This window comes from Amblyraja radiata, chromosome 24 (assembly GCF_010909765.2).
Source record: "Amblyraja radiata isolate CabotCenter1 chromosome 24, sAmbRad1.1.pri, whole genome shotgun sequence".
Taxonomy (NCBI): domain Eukaryota; kingdom Metazoa; phylum Chordata; class Chondrichthyes; order Rajiformes; family Rajidae; genus Amblyraja; species Amblyraja radiata.
The window spans coordinates 38,922,431-38,945,572 of NC_045979.1; the positions used below are offsets into that span (position 1 = coordinate 38,922,431).

Below are 23,142 nucleotides of genomic sequence, written 5' to 3' on the forward strand. Positions count from 1 at the left end.
CCCAGGGGATTTATCATCCTTCAGTCCCATTAGCCTACCCAATACTATTTCTTGCCTAATGAAAAATTCTTTCAGTTCCTCTACCCCCTTAGATCCTCTGTCCTCCATTACATCTTGGAGATTGTTTGTGTCTTCCTTAGTGAAGACCGATCCGAAGTACCTATCCAACTCTTCTGCCATTTCCTTGCTCATAATAATTTCACCCGTGTCTGCCTTCAAAGGACCCACATTTGACTTTGCTACGCTTTTTTCCTTAATATATCTAAAGAAGCTTTTACTGTCCTTCTTTATATTCCTGTCCAGCTTCCCTTCGTACTTCATCTTTTCAGCCCGTATTGCCCGTTTTGTTTCCTTCTGTTGTCCTATGAAAGTTTCCCAATCCTCTGGCTTCCGGCTACTCTTTGCTGTGTTATACATCTTTTCTTTTCGTTTAATTCTATCCCTAACTTCTCTTGTCAGCCACGGTTGCCTTCTACTCCCCTTAGAATCTTTCATCCTTTTTGGAATGAAATGATCCTGCGTCTTCCGGATTATGCCGATAAATTCCGGCCGTTGCTGTTCCACCGACATTCCTGCTAGGATCCCTTTCCAGTCTACCTTGGCCAGCTCCCCTCTCGTGCCTTCATAGTCCCCTTTGTTCAGGGTGCTCTTTTAAAAAGGAGATGAGAAACTTCTTTAGTCAGAGAGTAGTTAATCTGTGAAACTCAGTGCCACAAAGGGCTGTGGAGGCCAATCGGTGGAAATTTTTACGGCAGAGATAGATAAGTTCTTGATTAGAACGGTGTCATGGGTTATGGGGAGAAGGCAGGAAAATGGGATTAGGTAGCAGAGATCAGCCATGATTGAATGGTGGAATAGATTTGATGGGCTGAATGGCCTAATTCTACTATAACTTGTGTGAAATGTCAAAGACTAGAGGGCATAGTTTTAGGGTGAGGGGCGAAGTTTAAGGGAGATTTGCGGGGCAAGATTTTGTTTTACTCGGAATGACGGGGGCCTGGGTCATGTTGACGGGGTGGTGGTGGAGGCAGATACAATAGTGATGTTTAAAAAGCTTTTGTACAGTCGGTTTTATACGCAGGGAATGGGGTACGGATCATATGTGGGCAGAGGAGTCTTAAATGGCCTTTTATTGCTTTCTGCAGTTTGAGTGTAATTGACATTGCATATCGGGCTTTGGAGTGTGGGAGGAATCCGGAGATCCTGAGGAAAACCTACGGCAGTCACTGGGAGAACGTGCAAACTCCGTACAGACAGCACCCACAGACAGGATCAAACCGGGTTTCTGGCGCTGTGAGGCAACAGCTCTACCACTGCGCCACCATGCTGCCCAAATTCTTTTCTGGGTTCTGTTGGACTGTGGGCTTTGAAACTCCTTGAGTGTTGAGTTGGAAGAACAAATCGTTAGATGATTCTGCATTCCCTTCCAGCTGCTTCCCATGCCGTCAGGCACTGGCTTGCTTTCAATGCATCTTTGTAGATTAGGGGTGGGACACTGGATATTGGTGGGTCCCTTTTCACTTTTCTATCCAAAGGCCCCCTCTGCCTATCCCTGGATCTTGGTTTCAGTCATTGAGTTCCTGGTTGGTGATAGGTGATTTGACTTGGTCAACACTGGTTTCATGTGCAGAGGGGAGGAGGAGGTTGTGTAGGAAAGAATTGCAGATGCTGGTTTAAATCGAAGATAGACACAAAATGCTGGAGGAGCTCAGCTGGATGGGCAGCATTTCTGGAAAGAAGGATTGGATGACGTTTTGGGTCGAGACCTTTCTTCAGGCTGATCACCTCTCATTGTTCCTGCTCCCAAAGTACTCCCAACTCATCAGGCGGGTTAAACCCACTGTGAGGACAGTTAAAGTCTGGTCAGAGGAGGCGGACTCCACACTTCAGCTGTGTTTTGGAAACACTGACTGGAAGGCGTTTGCAGCCCAGGCCACCCTTGACTCCCAAACGGACATTGATTCCTACACATCCTCTGTTCTGGACTTTATAAACTCCACCATCAACAGTTTCACCACCATCAAACGGGTGACCATATTCCCGAATCAGAAGCCATGGATGAACAGCAAGATCAGGCTACTGCTGAAAGCACGGGACACCGCTTTCAGGTCAGGCGATGCTCGAGCCTACAGTTCATCCAGGGCTAACCTGAAGAGGGGCATCAAGAAGGCCAAGCACTGCCATAAGCTAAGGATTGAGGAGCACTTCAACAACAACTCCGACCCCCGACGCATGTGGCAAGGCATCCAGGCCATCACGGACTATAGACCCACCAACACCACCCCCCACATCCAGCGACGCCTCCTTCCTTGGGGAGCTTAACTACTTCTATGGCCGCTTCGACAGGGACAATCTAGAGACAGCCATCAAGGCTGTGCTCCCTTGCTAATCACCAGCCCCTCACACTCGCCCCCTACGACGTGTACGTGGCACTGAGTAGGATTAATGCACGTAAAGCTGTTGGCCCTGACGGCATCCCCGGGCACGTGCTCAGGGCCTGTGCTGCGCAGCTGACAGACGTCTGGACTGACATCTTCAACCTGTCACTTGCCCAAGCAGTTGTCCCCACGTGCCTTAAAACCACCTCCATCGTGCCGGTGCCAAAACACTCCACTGCGGCAAGCCTCAACGACTTCCGCCCAGTTGCACTTACTCCCATCATCACCAAGTGCTTCGAGAGGCTGGTCCTGGCACACCTCAAAAGCTGCCTACCCCCCACATTGGATCCCTATCAATTTGCCTACCGCAAGAACAGGAGTACAGAGGTTGCCATCTCAACGGCACATGACTCCGCCCTCTCCCACCTCGACAACAGAGACACTTACTTAAGAATGCTGTTCATTGATTACAGCTCAGCATTCAACACCATTATACCCTTTAAACTGATCACCAAACTCGGTATCCTGGGCATCGACCCCTCCCTCTGCAACTGGATACTGGACTTTCTAACCAACAGACCCCAGTCTGTTAGGTTAGACAAGCACACCTCTTCAACCCTCACCCTGAACACTGGCGTTCCACAGGGCTGTGTGCTGAGCCCCCTCCTCTACTCCCTCTTCACCTATGACTGCACACCTGTACATGGTACTAACACCATCATCAAGTATGCAGATGATACAGGTGATTGGCCTCATCAGCAACAACGATGAGTCGGCCTATAGGGAGGAGGTCCAGCTCCTAGCAGCATGGTGCGCTGACAACAACCTGGCCCTTAACTCCAAGAAGACCAAGGAGCTCATTGTAGACTTCAGGAAGTCTAGGGGCGGCACGCACACCCCCATCCACATCAACGGGACGGAGGTGGAACGTGTTTCCAGCTTCAGGTTCCTGGGGGTCAACATCTCCGATGACCACTCTTGGACCCACAATACCTCAACTCTGGTCAAGAAGGCTCACCAGCGTCTCTTCTTCCTGAGGAGACTAAAGAAGGTCCATCTGTCCCCTCAGATTCTGGTGAACTTCTACCGCTGTACCATCGAGAGCATCCTTACCAACTGTATCACAGTATGGTATGGCAACTGCTCTGTCTCCGACCGGAAAGCACTGCAGAGGGTGGTGAAAACTGCCCAACGCATCACCGGTTCCTCACTCCCCTCTATTGAGTCTGTCCAAAGCAAGCGTTGTCTGCGAAGGGCGCTCAGCATCGCCAAGGACTGCTCTCACCCCAACCACAGACTGTTTACCCTCCTACCATCCGGGAGGTGCTACAGGTCTCTCCGCTGCCGGACCAGCAGGTCCAGGAACAGCTTCTTCCCTGCGGCTGTTACACTGTACCTCGGTGACTGCCAATCACTCCTCCCCGGACATTCCTCCCACCAGGAAAAAAATAATAATTGCACTACTATGACTGTATGCACGTAAATATATTTATTTATTGCTCATATTCTATGTCGCTCTTCTAGGGAGATGCTAACTAACTGCATTTCGTTGTCTCTGTACTGTACATTGCACAAGGACAATAACGTTTGAATCTGAATCTGAAATTGACTGGGTTTTATGGACTGCTCTGCCATAAACTGTCAGTAAGCTGATGCAGATTTTAATCATGAAGTTAATGCTGATCAATTGTGGATATTAATGAAAATGCTTCTCTTGCCAGCTGTTAAGTGCTCTAAACTTCCAGAGATTGAAAATGGGAAGTCGCCACACAAACCAAGTGGGGAAGATTTCTGGGGTTATGGAATGGTGGCTGAGTTTTCATGCAATGATAGCTATTCATTGATTGGTCCAAGCTCCATCACTTGTGACTCTACTGGACAGTGGAGTGGAGCGGCTCCGGAGTGCAAAGGTACGTTTGTCCTGAAGCAAAGTGTGCTTTAATTAGCACTTGTAACACATTTAATATTTCAAGTTCACACTTCTGCACATAGTCAGACTCTTATTTCATTAAAAACAAGAAGTGCTGGAGGAACTCAGTGGATCGGGCAGCATCTGTGGAGAAGGGACAATGTCATGGACTGGGAAAGACTGAAAACCATCATACAATTTTATTAACAGAGCTGACTGTGCAGAAGTGTGAACTTGAAATATTAAATGTGTTATAAGTGCTAGTTAAAACACGTGTTTAATGGTTTTATAATGTGTGAAATGTGTACGTTTCTTTACATCTTATAACAATATTCTTCCTTTTTTAGTTCTTGTAAATCTAACTTCCCTCAAAACAAGTCTTTCCCCAAACTACTATTTGTTTTTATTTTTAAATAAATCAGAGTCGAGAGTGTTGTATGTTCCGAAACAGAACGATGAAATTCTTACCTGCAGCAGCACAAAAAACATGTAATCATAGTACTTTGTAAAACCCATAGTAAACAACAAAATAAATATTTTAGGAAGGAACTGCATTTGCTGATTTACGCTGAAGATAGACACAAAATGCAGGAGTAACATAGCGGGTCAGGCAGCATCACTGGATAGAAGGAATGGGTGGTCATTCGGATCGAGACCCTACTTCAGACTGAGAGTCAGGGGAGTGGGAGGCACGGAGATATGGAAGGGTAAGGGGTAAAAACGAGCCATCAAAGGGGACTGAGATCACGGAAAATGTAGAATAGATCATATTTAGCCAGGGGAAGGTGACAACAAAGCAAATCAAGATAACATTTAATTAGGAAGACAGTCAGACTGGTCAGGGGGGACTGGGATGGAGAGGGAAAACAAGGATCACTTGAAATTGGAGAAGTCGACATTCATGTCTCCTTTAATATCTCGTTTTCACAACTTACCCTTCAATATCTGACTCCCTCTCCCCTGACTCGGCCTGAAGGCTCTCGACCCAAAATGTCACTCATTCTTTCTGTCCAGAAATGCTGCTTGTTCTGCTGAGTGACTACAGCATTTTGTGTCTATCTTCAAAATTATAGTGTATGTTTATGTGTGTGTGTGTATATGTGTGTGTGTGTGTGTCTGTGTGTAAATATACATACAGAATACTGGAGTAACTCACAGGATATGAGTCCCAGACTGATTCCTGGAATGTCAGGACTTTCATATGAAGAAAGACTGGATAGACTCGGTTTGTACTCGCTAGGATTTAGAAGGTTGAGGGGGGTTCTTATAGAAACTCACAGAATACTTAGGGGGTTGGACAGGCTAGATGCAGGAAGATTGTTCCCGATGTTGGGGAAGTCCAGAACAAGGGGTCGCAGTTTAAGGAGAAGGGGGAAATCTTTTTGGACCGAGATGAGGAAAACCTTTTTCACACAGAGAGTGGTGAATCTGTGGAATTCTCTCCCGCAGAAGGTAGTTGAGGCCAGTTTATTGGCTATATTTAAGAGGGAGTTAGATGTGGCCCTTGTGGCTAATGGGATCAGGGGGTATGGAGAGAAGGCAGGTACAGGATACTGAGTTGGATGATCAGCCATGATCATATTGAATGGCGGTGCAGGCTCGAAGGGCCGAATGGCCTACTCCTGCACCTATTTTCTATGTTTCTATGATATATATATATATATCTCACACACGCAAGCAATAATAATGTGATATCAAACATTATGCCCCTGTCTATAGTTCAGAGCCTAGTTGGAGGTTGTAGGTTTACTAGCTTGTTGGTTACATAGATACATAGACAGTAAGTGTAGGAGCACCATTCAATGTGATCATGACTGATCATCTACAATCAGTACCCCGTTCCTGTTTTCTTTCCATATCCCTTGATTCTGCTAACCCTAAGAGCTCTAACTCTCTTTTGAATGCATCCAGTGAATAGGCCTCCCCAGGCAGAGAATCCCACAAATTCACAACTGTGTGAAAAAGTTTTACCTTATCTCAGTTCTAAATGGCCTAGCTCTTATTCTTGGGTTGTAGGGGTAGAAATACTGTTAAAGATGGCAATCTCTCTGAGGTAAAAACAGAAAATACCCAAATGCTCAGCAAGGCATCGGAGGGAACGTCAGCATTTCAGGTTGATGGCTTCATCAGAATTGGAAAGACTTAAAGATAAACTGGCTAGTGGAGAAAGAGTTGGGGGTGAGAGAAATGGTGGAAGCAGGGCAATTGACAATGGATTTCGGCTGAATGCAGTTAAGAATAAGTGATTCTAAAGCAAAATAACACGCTAGATATCAGACGTGAATGCCAAGTGGTAGAAATATTCTTCATGTCAGACAGCAATGACTGGCTGGCATTGATAGCGTGGGATTGAGGCAGCGACTCTTGTCGATCCCTTCGATGGGGAGGGTAGTACCTGTGGCGGACTGGCAGTGTTCCCCGCTTTTTACAATCTTTCGTGTAGTTGTGGTTGGCTTATGATCTGCTGCCCACCAGAAATATGAGCTGCAAATGCTGGAAACGTGAAACAAAATGCTGGGAACACCCAGCCGATCAGGCATCGGTGGAAATAAATAATTTTCAGACGTGTGATGTGTTGATGTTCTGCCTTCCGGTCATGTGGCAACGTGGGGAAAATGAAACCATTCCTCCTCACCCAGTTTTACATGGTTGACCTGTGAAAGGTGTAGAGAGAGACCAGACCGACCATAACGTTTCACATTAGTTGTACCCAGTCAGCACCTGCAGTTGGGACTTGGAAAATATCATTTGCTGCCCTTTGAACTGTTCTAGTTTATCTAAATATTTATGTACATTTAAGTATTTTGACCAAAATTAATTTAAAAAAAATATCTTTCTATTCTCTTTATTTTAATGTCATAAATGGGTCTGCATGCATTTGAATGCTTTAAGATGCTCAGTATAACAAATGTTTGTTCCCTTATCAGATGTAAAATGTCCGTATCCCAAGATTCCTGCACATGGCCGCATGATAGGAGGATTTGCTGATGTATATGTGTACGGTCATGAAATCACCTTCCGCTGTGACGAAGGTTATGTGATGAAGGGAAAGCGCGTCATTAAATGTAGCGAGAATAATGACTTTGTACCCCCACCGCCCACCTGCCAATCAGGTGAGTGGACCAATCCTACACTACAGGGTGGAGTTGGATCTGCACTGGTGGGCAATTCCGAATAAACATTGTGTTTACATGGTTTACTCCTTCACACCTAGAAATGCTTTCTATTGTGAAACAAATACTGGTCATGTCACCAAATAACATCCATCACTGTCATGGTTTATGGATGCGTTTAAAAAAAAGTGGTGGGGGGGGGGAATGCAGTGTTAGAAATCTGTAATGCATGTATGGAGAGAGAAATAGTCAATGTTTCAGGGTGCTATTCAAGATTCGGAAATGCCTACTGATGGACGACTGAGGGTTCTGCGATATTCAGGCTGGAGGTCTGTGGAGTTCTGCCGGGACCTGTATTTGATTGTGATGCATATAAATGACTTCTCCATAAATGTAAGGTGGACAAAAATGCTGAAGAAACTCAGCGGGTGAGGCATCATCTATGGAGCGAAGGAAAAAGGCAACGTTTCAGGTCGAGACCCTTCTTCAGACTTGTCTCTCCTTTTACATAAAAGTAGATGAGTTGGTTAGTAAGTTTGCAGATGATACACAAATTACTGGAGTTGCAGATTGTGAGGAAGGCTGTCAAAGTATACAGTGGGATGTAAATCAACTATAGTGTGAGGTGTTGCATTATGGCAGAACAATTAATAGCAAGACTCTTAGACTGTCGATGAGTAGAGGGATCTTGGAGTCCAGGTCCATAACTCCCTGAAAGTGGCAGCACAAGTAGAAACTGGTAAAGAAGGCATGTGGTATGCTTGCTCTCCTCGGTCAGGGTACTGCGTGCAAGGAAGTCATAATGCAGCCTTATTGCATAATTGTAGGAAGGATGTGGAGGCTTTGGAATGGGTGTAGAGAGGGTTATAAGAATGTTGCCTCATTTATGGAGCGGGCAACCTTGGATTGCTCTCTCTGAAATGCCAGTGGTTATGGGGAGACCCGATTAAAGAATATAAAATTGAGGAATAGGGACGACAGACGGTCAGTCAGAACCTTTATCCCAGGAGTGGAAAATGCTACAGCTTTCAAGCTGGGGATAGCCAAGTTTAAAGGAGATAGAAACATAGAAATTAGGTGCAGGAGTAGGCCATTCGGCCCTTCGAGCCTGCACCGCCATTCAATATGATCATGGCTGATCATCCAACTCAGTATCCCGTACCTGCCTTCTCTCCATACCCTCTGATCCCCTTAGCCACAAGGGCCACATCTAACTCCCTCTTAAATATAGCCAATGAACTGGCCTCGACTACCCTCTGTGGCAGAGAGTTCCAGAGATTCACCACTCTCTGTGTGAAAAAAGTTCTTCTCATCTCGGTTTTAAAGGATTTCCCCCTTATCCTTAAGCTGTGACCCCTTGTCCTGGACTTCCCCAACATCGGGAGCAATCTTCCTGCATCTAGCCTGTCCAACCCTTAAGAATTTTATAAGTTTCTATAACATCCCCTCTCAATCTCCTAAATTCTAGAGAGTATAAACCAAGTCTATCCAGTCTTTCTTCATAAGACAGTCCTGACATCGCAGGAATCAGTCTGGTGAACCTTCTCTGCACTCCCTCTATGGCAATAATGTCCTTCCTCAGATTTGGAGACCAAAACTGTACGCAATACTCCAGGTGTGGTCTCACCAAGACCCTGTACAACTGCAGTAGAACCTCCCTGCTCCTATACTCAAATCCTTTTGCTATGAAAGCTAACATACCATTCGCTTTCTTCACTGCCTGCTGCACCTGCATGCCCACTTTCAATGACTGGTGTACCATGACACCCAGGTCTCGCTGCATCTCCCCTTTTCCTAGTCGGCCACCATTTAGATAATAGTCTGCTTTCCTGTTTTTGCCACCAAAATGGATAACCTCACATTTATCCACATTATACTGCATCTGCCAAACATTTGCCCACTCACCCAGCCTATCCAAGTCACCTTGCAGTCTCCTAGCATCCTCCTCACAGCTAACACTGCCCCCCAGCTTAGTGTCATCCGCAAACTTGGAGATATTGCCTTCAATTCCCTCATCCAGATCATTAATATATATTGTAAATAGCTGGGGTCCCAGCACTGAGCCTTGCGGTACCCCACTAGTCACTGCCTGCCATTGTGAAAAGGACCCGTTTACTCCTACTCTTTGCTTCCTGTTTGCCAGCCAGTTCTCTATCCACATCAATACTGAACCCCCAATGCCGTGTGCTTTAAGTTTGTATACTAATCTCTTATGTGGGACCTTGTCGAAAGCCTTCTGGAAGTCCAGATACACCACATCCACTGGTTCTCCCCTATCCACGCTACTAGTTACATCCTCGAAAAATTCTATAAGATTCGTCAGACATGATTTACCTTTTGTAAATCCATGCTGACTTTGTCCAATGATTTCACCACTTTCCAAATGTGCTGCTATCCCATCTTTAATAACGGACTCTAGCAGTTTCCCCACTACCGATGTTAGACTAACTGGTCTGTAATTCCCCGTTTTCTCTCTCCCTCCCTTCTTAAAAAGTGGGGTTACGTTTGCTACCCGCCAATCCTCAGGAACTACTCCAGAATCTAAAGAGTTTTGAAAGATTATTACTAATGCATCCACTATTTCTGGAGCTACTTCCTTAAGTACTCTGGGATGCAGCCTATCGCCCTGGGGATTTATCGGCCTTTAATCCATTCAATTTACCCAACACCACTTCCCGGCTAACCTGGATTTCACTCAATTCCTCCAACTCCTTTGACCCGCGGTCCCCTGCTATTTCCGGCAGATTATTTATGTCTTCCTTAGTGAAGACGGAACCAAAGTAGTTATTCAATTGGTCCGCCATATCCTTGTTCCCCATGATCAACTCACCTGTTTCTGACTGCAAGGGACCTACATTTGTTTTAACTAATCTCTTTCTTTTCACATATCTATAAAAACTTTTGCAGTCAGTTTTTATGTTCCCTGCCAGTTTTCTTTCATAATCTATTTTTCCTTTCCTAATTAAGCCCTTTGTCCTCCTCTGCTGGTCTCTGAATTTCTCCCAGTCCTCCGGTATGCTGCTTTTTATGGCTAATTTGTACGCATCATCCTTCGCTTTGATACTATCCCTGATTTCCCTTGTTATCCACGGATGCACTACCTTCCCTGATTTATTCTTTTGCTAAACTGGGATGAACAATTTTTGTAGTTCATCCATGCAGTCTTTAAATGTCTTCCATTGCATATCCACCGTCAACCCTTTTAGAATTAATTGCCAGAATCTTGGCCAATTCACGTCTCATACCCTCAAAGTTACCTTTCTTTAAGTTCAGAACCATTGTTTCTGAATTAACAATGTCACTCTCCATCCTAATGAAGAACCCAACCATATTATGGTCACTCTTGCCCAAGGGGGCACTTACAACAAGACTGCTAACTAACCCTTCCTCATTACTCAATACCCAGTCTAAAATAGCATGCTCTCTCGTTGGTTCCTCTACATGTTGATTTAGATAACTATCCTGCATACATTCCAAGAAATCCTCTTCCTCAGCACCCCTGCCAATTTGATTCACCCAATCTATATGTAGATTGAAGTAACCCATTATAACGGTTTTGCCTTTGTCGCACGCATTTCTAATTTCCTGTTTGATACCATCTCCAACTTCACTACTACTGTTAGGTGGCCTGTACACAACACCCACCAGCGTTTTCTGCCCCTTAGTGTTTCGCAGCTCTACCCATACCGGTTCCACATCCTCCAAACTAATGTCCTTCCTTTCCATTGCGTTAATCTCCTCTCTAATCAGCAACGCTACCCCACCTCCTTTTCCCTTCTCTCTATCCCTCCTGAATATTGAATATCCCTGGATGTTCAGCTCCCAGCCTTGGTCACCCTGGAGCCATGTCTCCGTGATCCCAACTATATCATAGTCATTAATAGCTATCTGCACATTCAACTCATCCACCTTATTATGAATGCTCCTTGCATTAAGACACAAAGCATTCAGGCTTGTTTTTACAACACTCTTACCCCTTATACAATTAAGTTGAAAAGTGGCCCTTTCTGATTTTTGCCCTGGTTTTGTCTGCCTGCCACTTTTACTTTTCACCTTGCTACCTATTGCTTCTACCCTCATTTTACACCCCTCTGTCTCTACGCTCACACATTTAAGAAACCCTTTCCCTTTAACTCCATCCTCCACTATCCCATTCGACACCCCACCCCCCTAATTCAGTTTAAAACCACCCGTGTAGCAGTGGCAAACCTGCCTGCCAGAATGCTGGTCCCACACCTGTTAAGATGCAATCCGTCCCTTTTGTACAGTTCCCCCTTACCCCAAAACAGATCCCAGCGATCTAAGAATCTAAATCCCTGCCCCGTGCACCAGTTCCTCAGCCACACGTTCAGGTCCCGTATCTCCCTGTTCCTGCTCTCGCCAGCACGAGGAACTGGAAGCAAACCGGAGATAACAACCCTGGAGGTCCTGCTTTTCAGCATTTTTCCGAGCTCTCTAAAGTCACGTTGCAGAATATTCATCCCCTTCTTTCCGACATCGTTTGTGCCGACATGCACTACCACTTCCGGATGTTCACCTTCGCCCTTGAGGATTTTCTGCACTCTGTCCGTGACATCCTGGATCCTGGCACCAGGAAGGCAGCACACCATCCTCGCATCCCGTCTGTTGCCGCAGAAACCCCTGTCCGTACCTCTCACAATGGAGTCTCCCACTACAATGGCATTGCCTGCCTTAGGCCTTTTTGGTTTTGGCTCAACAGCCCTATTCGCATCACAAGCCAGTCCGCCGTCCAGTGTAAACACCTCTTCTGTCCCGACAGATTCTAAGTGGGTGAACCTGTTCACAAGAAGTACAACACCCGGGGACGTTGGCAATCCATGCTTCCCTCCCGTTCTCACTGTCTCCCACCTTCTCTCTTCCAGTGGAGCCAGTTTGTTTTGCACAGAGGTGGTGCGTGCTGCTGGGGGTGGCGTGTGTGGGGGGTGCTGCTTGGGGATAGTGTTTGGCGGGGGGGCGTGTGCTGCTGGTGGCGAGGGGGGAGTGCTGTTGGCGGTGTGTGGGGGGGGGGTGTGTGTTGGCGGTGTGTCGGGGGGTGTTTGCTGTGGGGGGGGGTGCTGCTGGCAGGGGGGGGAGTGCTGTTGGCGGTGTGTGGGGGGGGGGGGTGTGCTGCTGGGGTGGCAGTGGAGGCAGATGCAATCATGGTGTTTAAGGGACTCTGATAGGCACATGGATTATACATGTATGACATGGATTAATTGCAGGCAGATAAAAGTTGGTCTTGGCATCATTGCTTCATTTAAAAGACATTTGGTTAGGTACATGGATGGGAAAGGTTTAGAGAGATATGGACCAAGAATGGGCAGGCGGGACGAGCGTAGATGGGGCATCTTGGTAAGCATGGGCGTTGCGCCAAAGGACATTTTTTCATGCTGTATGACTATTGTGGGCTGAGGGGCCTGTTCCCGTACTGAACTGTGCGGCTTTCGGCTTTTTACATTTTGTTTTGTCTGAATGGAGCAAAATAGCAAAAATACGTGCAGGAGTAGGCCATTCTGTCCTTCAGGCCAGTACTGCCATAGCTGATCATCTAAAATCAGTACGCCCTTCCTGCTTTTCCCCATATCCCCTGGTTCCTTTGGCCCGAAGAGCTAAAGTGAACAGTGAATGCACAGTTAACTCCTCATGTGTTAATTGGATCGTCCTAGTGGGCAGAGTCGAGCTGATCTTGAGATTCAGGAATAATGAGACCTTGACTAGAGACGTCCACTTTACGTGCTTATGACACTTCTGACACCATGTAAATATGCAAACTGTACAATCTGGAGTTCAAGATCATTTTTAATCGGTACCCATAGTATAGCGGTATAGCGGATTGTTAGTTCATCGTTACCGCTTCCCAGACTGACCAGTATAGCAAGTGGGTGTTAGTATGAAGCATACAGTAAGGTGGGGTTAGTGATGCTATTTCTACTATGATTGGTTCACATGCAATAACCAATCTACAGACGTAAATAACAATTGTGTCAAAGGGGGAGCTTGGAGTATTTCAGAAATACAATAACTAAATTATTTTACCCTCTGAAAGATTTTGAAAAATAGTTTTTAATAGCTGTATGGAGGGAGGTTGTAAGTGTATTGTGCTGCTTTTTTGAACCGTGTAAGTTTAACAAATGTTTGTGTGTATTCAAGTGTTTTGAATATAAAATTTAAATGCATTTGTTCAGGGTATTTTAGCGTTGTAAATGTATCTGCATGCTTTTGAAAGCTTTCCATTACGAGCACAAACAGATGCTTTGTTCTTCAATCAGATATTCAATGCCCGAAGCCCAAGCTTTCTGAACATCGCAACATCACAGAAGGATCTCAATCTGTATATAGAAACGATGATGAAATCACCTTCGCCTGCCAAGATGGTTATGTGATGGATGGAGAGAGTGTCATTAAATGTGGAGGGGACGGTAAATTTGTTCCCTCACCGCCCACCTGCAAACGTGGTGAGTGAACCATTCCTACACTAGAGGCTAGAACTGCATCTGCATTAACTCCTGTAAACTCTTTAAAAGTTGAGCTTTTGTGATTTAAGAGTACAATAGACAATATGTGCAGGAGTGGGCCATTCGGCCCCTTCGGGCCAGCACCGCCATTCACTGATACAATGCGTTAACCACTGAGATCACAGCACCGATCCCTGTGGCATGGAACTGCCTACATCTTGGACCTGAAACATGAACTATTTCTCTCGCCACACATGCCGTTTGTACTTTAGACTTTCAACATCAGCAATATTTACTTTCCAATGTGTCTGTAAACAATTGCAACCATGGATCTCATTTAGAAATGTGAGCAATCTTTCTTCTAAAGAGGAAGGAAGATTCTAAGGGGAATAAGGGGCATCTGTGGCTAATAAGGGAAGTAGAGGACAGTATAGAAATAATAGAGACGAGGCATAGCAAAGCTGAGCGGGAAGCCAGAGGATTGGGAACATTTTAAAGAGCAACAGAAGATAACTAAAAAGGCAATACGGGGAGAAAAGATGACGTATGAAGGTAAGCTAGCCAAGAATATAAAGGAGGATAGTAAAAGCTTCTTTATATATAGTTAAGACAAAATTAGTTAAGACCTTGAAGACAGAAACAGGTGAATTTATTATGGGGAACAAGGAAATGGCAGACGGGTTGAACAGGTAGTTTGGATCTGTCTTCACTAGGGAAGTCACAACAATCTCCCAGATGTACTAGTGGCCAGAGGACCTAGGGTGAAGGAGGAACTGAAGGAAATTCCCATTAGGCAGGAAATGGTGTTGGGTAGACTGATGGGACTGAAGGCCCAGGGCCTGATGGTCTGCATCCCAGGGTACTTAAGGAAGTGGCTCTAGAAATCGTGGACGCATTGGTGATCATTTTCCAATGTTCTATAAATTCAGGATTAGTTCCTGTGGTTTGGAGGGTAGCTAATGTTATCCCACTTTTTAAGAAAGGCGGGAGAGTGAAAACGGGGAATTATAGATCAGTTAGCCTGACATCGGTGGTGGGGAAGACGCTGGAGTCCATTATAAAAGATGAAATAGCGGCACATTTGGATAGCAGTAACAGGATCGGTCGGAGTCAGCATGGATTTACGAAGGGGAAATCCTGCTTGACTAATCTTCTGGAATTTTTTGAGGATGTAACTAGGAAAATGGACAAGGGAGAGCCAGTGGATGTAGTGTACCTGGACCTTCAGAAAGCATTTGATAAGGTCCCACATATGAGATTAGTGGGCAAAAATTAGGGCACATGGTATAGGGGGTAGGGGTACTGACATGATAGAAAATTAGTTGGCAGACTGGAAACGAAGAGTAGGGATTAACGGGACCCTTTCAGAATGGCAGGCAGTGACTAGTGGGGTACCGCAAGGCTCGGTGCTGGGACCACAGCTATTTACAATATACATCAATGATTTGGATGAAGGGATTCAAAGTAACATTAACAAATTTGCAGATGACAAAGCTGGGTGGCAGTGTGAACTGTGAGGAACATGCTAAGAGAATGCAGGGTGACTTGGACAGGATGGGTGAGTGGGCAGATGCAGTTTAATGTGGATAAATGTGAGGTTATCCACTTTGGTGGCAAAAACAGGAAGACAGATTATTATCTGAATGGTGTCAAATTGGGAAAAGGGGAAGTACAAAGAGATCTGGAGGTCCTTGTTCATCACTAAAGCCAAGATGTTTAGGCGCTAAAAACCTCTGAAATAGGCAGGCAAATAGGCATAATAAAATTACAAAAAAGGCAGGAAAAGGGGATTTATTGGCATAAAAAGGCATGTATTTCCACCACCAAAATATAGTTAAAAATGATGATATAAAGGTATTCTACATTAAACGACCAAAGTTGCCTGGTTGCATACTAGCATGTTTATCAAATTATTTGGTGTTAAACTGTGCCGTCTGTCAGACAGAATGTGCTTCAGTTGTGAAAAACTTCTATGTACCCCAGCTGAGGTCATTGGTGCATACCCGAAACAAGCTACAGACTCTATATTCATGTCGATATCTTTTGCATAACAACCACCTTTGAGAACTTTAGCTATGATTTGTATTTCTTCTGGGTCTTTGTTAACTAAAATCACTCACCTTTTCCTTGTATGTCTTTACCTACATCGCCAGGAACTTTAGGAATATAGTCAGTTACTTTGTTGAAAACCTGCAAGTTATTCACTAATGTTTCGCCATGTTTCTCAAGTGAAGTGATAGCTTGTGGGAAGTTTGCAAAATTGGAAGCAATAAACACAAGATCGCGGTGGAGGGACTTTTTCTGCATGATTTCACTGACTGCAGTAGATTCTTCTTCTTCAAAACTGTTGCAGATTTATTTTACCTTTTCAAAATTTGCAGCATAGTAGAGTACTGCAGAGCCAAATACCCCACCTCGTCAAAACGGGCAGAGGTAGCGGAATCTCGGGTGCCATTACCTTGAACAACTGCATGCGTGATGGTGCTTTGAGGAAGATTTTCTTGACATTGTAAACTAGGCGATCGACATTTGGAAACAAGTTGTATGTGCTTGGCAATTCTATAAACTCCTTGAGCTAAGCATGTCAAATGCAACATTTTGGGGAGTGAAACTTTAAGAGCACGAGCAGCTTTTTTCATATTCGGAGCGGCATCAGTCACAAACAGAAGAATATTCTCGTGTTTTGTACCTTCTAGCCAAAGTACAGCAAATGAAGATGTAAACAACCGAGCAATAGTTGAGCTGCTTGACTTATCCAATACTTCCGATGTCAACAAATGCTCCTTTGATGGTTGACCTGCGTCCAGTTTACCGATGACCACATTGGTGACATATCTCCCCACAGCATCGGTTGTCTAATCTATTGAGATCCATATTTTGTTGCATGCAACTTCATCTCTAAGTTTCTGCACAACAATGTTGAAGTTGCTGTCAACATAATTTGTCCGTAATGATGACTCGCTTGGTCTATGTTCCTCTGTGTATTACTCTAAAAAATCTCTGAGACATTTATTTTCCAATTTTCACAGTGGAATTCCAGCATCAATGAATGCCTTGCACAGATCATTTAAACTCAGATTTGCGACCGGAGGCAGCAGTAAATGTAGTGAGGAGACAAGCTTGGGTATTTCGCTTGGGTACTCTACACCCTAGCGGTTTGACTTCTATAATTTTAGATAGCCCTGGTCTTCCCCCTCCCCCTCCCGCTTCCCAGCTCTCCTTCTAGTCCTACTGTCTCTGCCTCTTCCTTCCTTTCCGCCCCCCCCCCCCCCCACATCAGTCTGAAGAAGGGTCTTGACCCAAAACGTCGCCTATTCCTTCTCTCCATAGATGCTGCCTCGCCTGCTGAGTTTCTCCAGCATTTTATGTCCACCTTCGATTTTTCCAGCATCTGCATTACTTTCTTAAATAGATTTTGGAGAAGATCTTGAACTAGCGGCACGAACGAATGAATGACCGACGGTGGCGCCCCCGGTTTCACTCCGGTGGTGGAAATATTCTTGTAACTTATACTATGTTAACATGTTAATAATAACTTATTAATATCAACATGTTAACATAGAAATCGTCATTGTAATCACGGTACAACTAGAGAAAATAGCATGACCTTTTAGCAAAAAAAACTGATTTAGTCACTCGATCATGAAAAAGGCATTATCTTGGTGAAATCATCAAAAAAGGCACGAAAAGGTGCTTGGCATTTATGGCAAAATCCTGGCCCTATTCATCAGTCACTGAAAGTAAACATGCACGTACAGCAGGCAGTGAAGAAAGCTAATTGGCCTTCATTACAAGAGGAGTTGAGTATAGGAGCAAAGAGGTCCTTCTGCAGTTGTACAGGGCCCTAGTGAGACCACACCTGGAGTATTGTGTGCAGTTTTGGTCTCCAGATTTGAGGAAGGACTTTCTTGCTATTGAGGGAGTGCAGCGTAGGTTCACGAGGTTAATTCCCGGGATGGCGGGACTATCATATGTTGATAGAATGGAGCAGCTGGGCTTGTATACTCTGGAATTTAGAAGGATGATTGAAACCTTATATATAAACCCAATAAGAAATCTTATTGAAACGTATAAGATTATTAAGGGATTGGACACGCTAGAGGCAGGAAACATGTTCCTGATGTTGGGGGAGTCCAGAACCAGGGGCCACAGTTTAAGAATAAGGGGTAAGCCAATTAGAACAGAGATGAGGAAAAACCTTTTTCACCCTAAAAGTTGTGAATCTGTGGAATTCTGTCTGGGAAGGCAGTGGAGGCCAATTCTCTGGATGCTTTCAAGAGAGAGTTAGATAGAGCTCTTAAAGATGGTGGAGTCGAGGGATATTGCGAGAAGGCAGGAACAGAGTACTGATTATGGATGGTCAGCCATGATCACGTTGAATGGTGGTGCTCGCTCGAGGAGCTCAAGGACAAAGGACATTTATTGTCACATACACCAATTGGTGAAGTGAAATTTGAGTTGCCATTTGCAGCACACCAATAAAAATAAAACGCATTCAAGAATTTAACATTGAACATAAAAACATCCCCCCACAATGCTTCCCACTGTGAGGGAAGGCAACAAAGTCCTCTTCCTCTTGTTCACCCATGGTCGGGCCTATTGAGGCCTCCGCAGTCGCCGTGACTGCGGCCCAATGTTACAGGCCCTCTAGCCGGATGATGGAGCTCCGGCGTCGGGAGAACACTCTCAGCGGCTTGGAGTGTCTGGAACGGCCGCTTCCTCCTCGGAGACCGGCTCCCGAAGTCCACAGGCCGCGCTGGTCGGAACTCCAACACTGGTGATCTCGGCGAAAGATCCCAGGCTCCGTGGTGTTTAAACCCAGCACCACCCGCAGCTGGACGCTCCGCGATGTTGGAGTCGGCAGTCTCAGCACTCTAGAGCTTACCGCACGGTGACCCGCGTAAGGCATCGCCCACTTCGCGGTGGTGCTTCAGTGCTGTGCCGCGGCCGAAGCTGAGGTTCTAGCTGGTCCCGGCAGGAAACGCCGCTCCAATCCCGTTGGTAGGCAGCGAGGAAGGGGCGAAGATGGGGCTTGGAGGAAAGCCGCATCCCCGACCAGGTAGGGACTGAGAAATGCAGTTTCCCCCTTCCCCTCCCCACCACCCCCCACATAAAAAGACTAGACCTCCAAAACAAAAACTTTCAACACACTAAAAATAAAAAAAAGTTGAAAGGACAAACAGCTGCAGGCAGGGCAGCCTTACTCGGCGAGGAGAATGCCTGCTCCTGTATCTATTGTCTATTGTCGTGAATGGATCTGGATGCTTTTCATTGCTTTTGGATGTCCGGTAGAAACACATGCTTTATTCTTCAATCAGATGTCAAATGCCTGCAGCCCAAGCTTTCTGAACATGTCTACATCACACAAGGATCTAAATCTGTATATATATACGAGGATGAAATCACCTTCACCTGTGATGATGGTTATGTGATGGATGGCCAGCGTGTCATTATATGTGGAGGGGACGGTAAATTTGTTCCCTCACCGCCCACCTGCAAACGTGGTGAGTGAACCATTCCTAAACTAGAGGCTAGAACTGAATCTGCAATGAAAGGCAATTCCCAGTAAACATTGTGTCTCGGTGGCTTGCTCCTCTTAACTCCTGTAAACTCTTTAAAAGTTGAGTTTTTGTGATTTAAGAGTAAAATAAATAATGCTCACATTTCCAAATGAGATCCATGGTTGCTATTGTTTACGGACACATTGGAAAGTAAATGTTGCTGATGTTGAAAGTCTGGAGTACAAACGGCATTTGTGGAGAGAGAAATAGTTAATGTTTCAGGTCGGTGACTAAGATGTAAGCAGTGCCGTGCCGCGGGGATCTGTTGAGAAACAATTTAATTTGCTGGCAGTACACGTGGCAATTAAACACTCCAGACTCTACTAGAATACAAAAACAGCAATGTAATGCTGAGGCTCTATAAGGCAATGACTCCGAGCACATTTGGAATATTGTGAGCAATTTTGGGCCCCATATCTGAGGAAGGATTTGCTGGCGCTGGAGAGGGTCCAGTGGAGGTTGACAAGAATGATCCCAGGAATGAGTTGGTTATCATAGGGTGAAAGTTCGACGGCACTGGGCCAGTATAGTCGCTGGAGTTTGGAAGGATGAGATTTCATTGAAACTTGCTGACTAGTGAAAGGCTTGGATAGAGTGGAGAGTATGTTTCTACTAATGGGAGAGTCTAGGACCAGAGTCCATAGCCTCAGAATGAAAGGACGTATCTTTAAAAAGGAAACAAAGAGGATTTTCTTTAGTCAGAGGGTGATGAATCTGTGGAATTCATTGCCTCACGGCTGTGGAAGCCATTAATGGATATTTTTAGGGCAGAGATAGACAGATTCTTGATTAGTACGGGTGTCGGGGTTATGGCGAGAAGGCAGGAGAATGGGGTCCAGAGGGAAAGATAGATCAGCCATGATTGAATTGTGGAGTACACCTGATGGGCCGAATGGCCTAATCCTGCTCCTACAACTTATGGACTTGAACGGAAACCGGACAGGCTTTTGTGTCGAGACGTTAGAAGATTCCTGCAAACTTGTGGCATGCCTGAGATTCCTTCACACGAATGACTGATGTGTGACTGTCAGTGTGAATCTTCCTGGATCCATTTGTCAGCTTCAGCTTTTGTTTTCGTTATGTCGACAGTATCATGAATGGATCTGGATGTTTTTCATTGCTTTTAGTTGTCCGGTAAAAACACATGCTTTGTTCTTCAATCAGATGTCAAATGCCTGCAACCCAAGCCTTCTGAACATGTCAACATCATAGAAGGTTCTAGATCTGTATATAGAAACGATGATGAAATCACCTTTGCCTGCTTTGATGGTTATGTGATGGATGGCCAGCGTGTCATTAAATGTGGAGGGGACGGTAAATTTGTTCCCTCACCGCCCACCTGCAAACTTGGTGAGTGAACCATTCCTACACTAGAGGCTAGAACTGAATATGCTTTGTTACTTACTGCCTATTCTGCCTCCTGGCATGTAGGGCAGCAACGAAGGTCCTCCACTCCTGGAGGTCCATCATGCCCAGTAGTGTTGATTCCTTCAGTTGCTGTTTACGTAACATATTTGTTTTACGAAACCCCCAGCCTGGAGGACCAGTGAATCGCTCTTCGTCTCGCCTCTACCCTTCGACCAAGGGGAGACCCTAACAGGAGACGAATCTCCCGCTGGCATAGCTCTAGGGGTCACTGAGACACACAAGCTCCCCGACCACGACAAGGTTGCAATCTAACGGGGAGATAGAACTGCATCTGCAATGAAAGGCTATTCCCAGTAAACATTGGCCTCGGTAGCTTGCTCCTCTTATCTCCTGTAAACTCTTTAAAAGTTGAGCTTTTGTGATTTAAGAGTAAGATAAATATTGCTCACATTTCTAAATTAGATCCATGGTTGCTATTGTTTATGGACACATTGGAACGTAAATATTGCTGATGTTGAAAGTCTAAAGTACAAACTGCATGTGTGGAGAGAGAGAATAGTTCATGCTTCAGGTCGGTGACCAAGGTGTAAGCAGTTCCGTGCCGCGGGGATCGGGGCTGTGATCTCAGTGGTTAACGCATTGTATCAGTGTTTTGGCCTTTATGTTTGGAGAAATGCATTGAATACATTTGGTAAAGAATGAATAGAACAAGTACGTCATCATCGTCTACAGCTCCGTATTCATCACCGTCATCCCCACTAAACCTACAATCAAAGGCGTACAACAGAACCTCTGTTTGTTCTGATTACTTTGGCACCTCAACTCTTTGGTGGGAACAAAAGGAGAGAAGCTCCAGTACTGGGTGAATGGGTCAGGCAGCATCTGTGGGCAGTTGATGTTTCTGATCCAGATCCTTCTGTCTAGATCAGAGGTACGGTCTGAAATATTGCCTGCCCACTTTACTCTCCAGATACTGCCCGGCCTACTGAGTTCCTCCTGCTTCTCTCCCTGCCTTACTAGAAATCCCAGCATCCACAAAAGCCAGCTCTGTTCCTCTTCCCACAGATACTGCCGACCCTGCTGAGTAACATCTGCACCTTTTCTTGTTTCTTCATTTGCTGGGGTTCCATGATTGCAACTTTAATCCTCTATTCTTTCTTCACAGGTGCCGGGGCGAGCAGCGGAAAGAATGTTTGTAAGTTTGGAAAGCCAGATAATTCACGCTGTTCTCTATTTTTATCGTCTATGTTAAACATGCACAAGGATTGACACAGTTTTGCTATTGGTACTGAAATACAGTGAGAGATTTTGCACAGAGGGTGGTTGGTGTATGGAACGAGCTGACAGGTGGTAGTTGAGGCAGGTAGTCTAACAACAGTGGGCAGGTACATGGATAGGGAAGGCTTAGAGGGATACGTGCCAATGTGGGCAGGTGGGACTGGTGTAGATGGGGCATCTTGGTCAGCATGGGGGTGTCGTGCTTAACTTTCTTTGGCATAGAAACATAGAAATTAGGTGCAGGAGTAGGCCATTCGGCCCTTCGAGCTTGCACCGCCATTCAATATGATAATGGCTGATCATCCAACTCAGTATCCTGTACCTGCCGTCTCTCCATACCCTCTGATCCCCTTAGCCACAAGGGCCACATCTAACTCCCTCTTAAATATAGCCAATGAACTGGCCTCGACTACCCTCTGTGGCAGAGAGTTCCAGAGATTCACCACTCTCTGTGTGAAAAAAGTTATTCTCATCTCGGCTTTAAAGGATTTCCCCCTTAACCTTAAGCTGTGACCCCTTGTCCTGGACTTCCCCAACATCGGGAGCAATCTTCCTGCATCTAGCCTGTCCAACCCCTTAAGAATTTTGTAAGTTTCTATAAGATCCCCTCTCAATCTCCTAAATTCTAGAGAGTATAAACCAAGTCTATCCAGTCTTTCTTCATAAGACAGTCCTGACATCCCAGGAATCAGTCTGGTGAACCTTCTCTGCACTCCCTCTATGGCAATAATGTCCTTCCTCAGATTTGGAGACCAAAACTGTACGCAATACTCCAGGTGTGGTCTCACCAAGACCCTGTACAACTGCAGTAGAACCTCCCTGCTCCTATACTCAAATCCTTTTGCTATGAAAGCTAACATACCATTCGCTTTCTTCACTGCCTGCTGCACCGGCATGCCTACTTTCAATGACTGGTGTACCATGACACCCAGGTCTCGCTGCATCTCCCCTTTTCCTAGTCGGCCACCATTTAGATAATAGTCTGCTTTCCTGTTTTTGCCACCAAAATGGATAACCTCACATTTATCCACATTATACTGCATCACCCAAACATTTGCCCACTCACCCAGCCTATCCAAG

The 23,142-nt window shown here is 45.4% G+C and overlaps 1 protein-coding gene across 1 annotated transcript in view; it reads left to right on the plus strand.

Moving 5' to 3' along the window:
* The window catches only part of LOC116986664 (C4b-binding protein alpha chain-like), a 37,301-nt gene extending 15,248 nt beyond the window's left edge, over nt 1–22,053 (plus strand). The window contains exons 5-8 of the mRNA XM_033042237.1: nt 4,100–4,288; nt 7,215–7,400; nt 13,670–13,855; nt 21,950–22,053. Of these exons, the coding sequence (XP_032898128.1) occupies nt 4,100–4,288; nt 7,215–7,400; nt 13,670–13,855; nt 21,950–22,053 (665 nt within the window). The remainder of the gene's footprint in view (nt 1–4,099; nt 4,289–7,214; nt 7,401–13,669; nt 13,856–21,949) is intronic.
* Nucleotides 22,054–23,142: the final 1,089 nt, after the last annotated feature.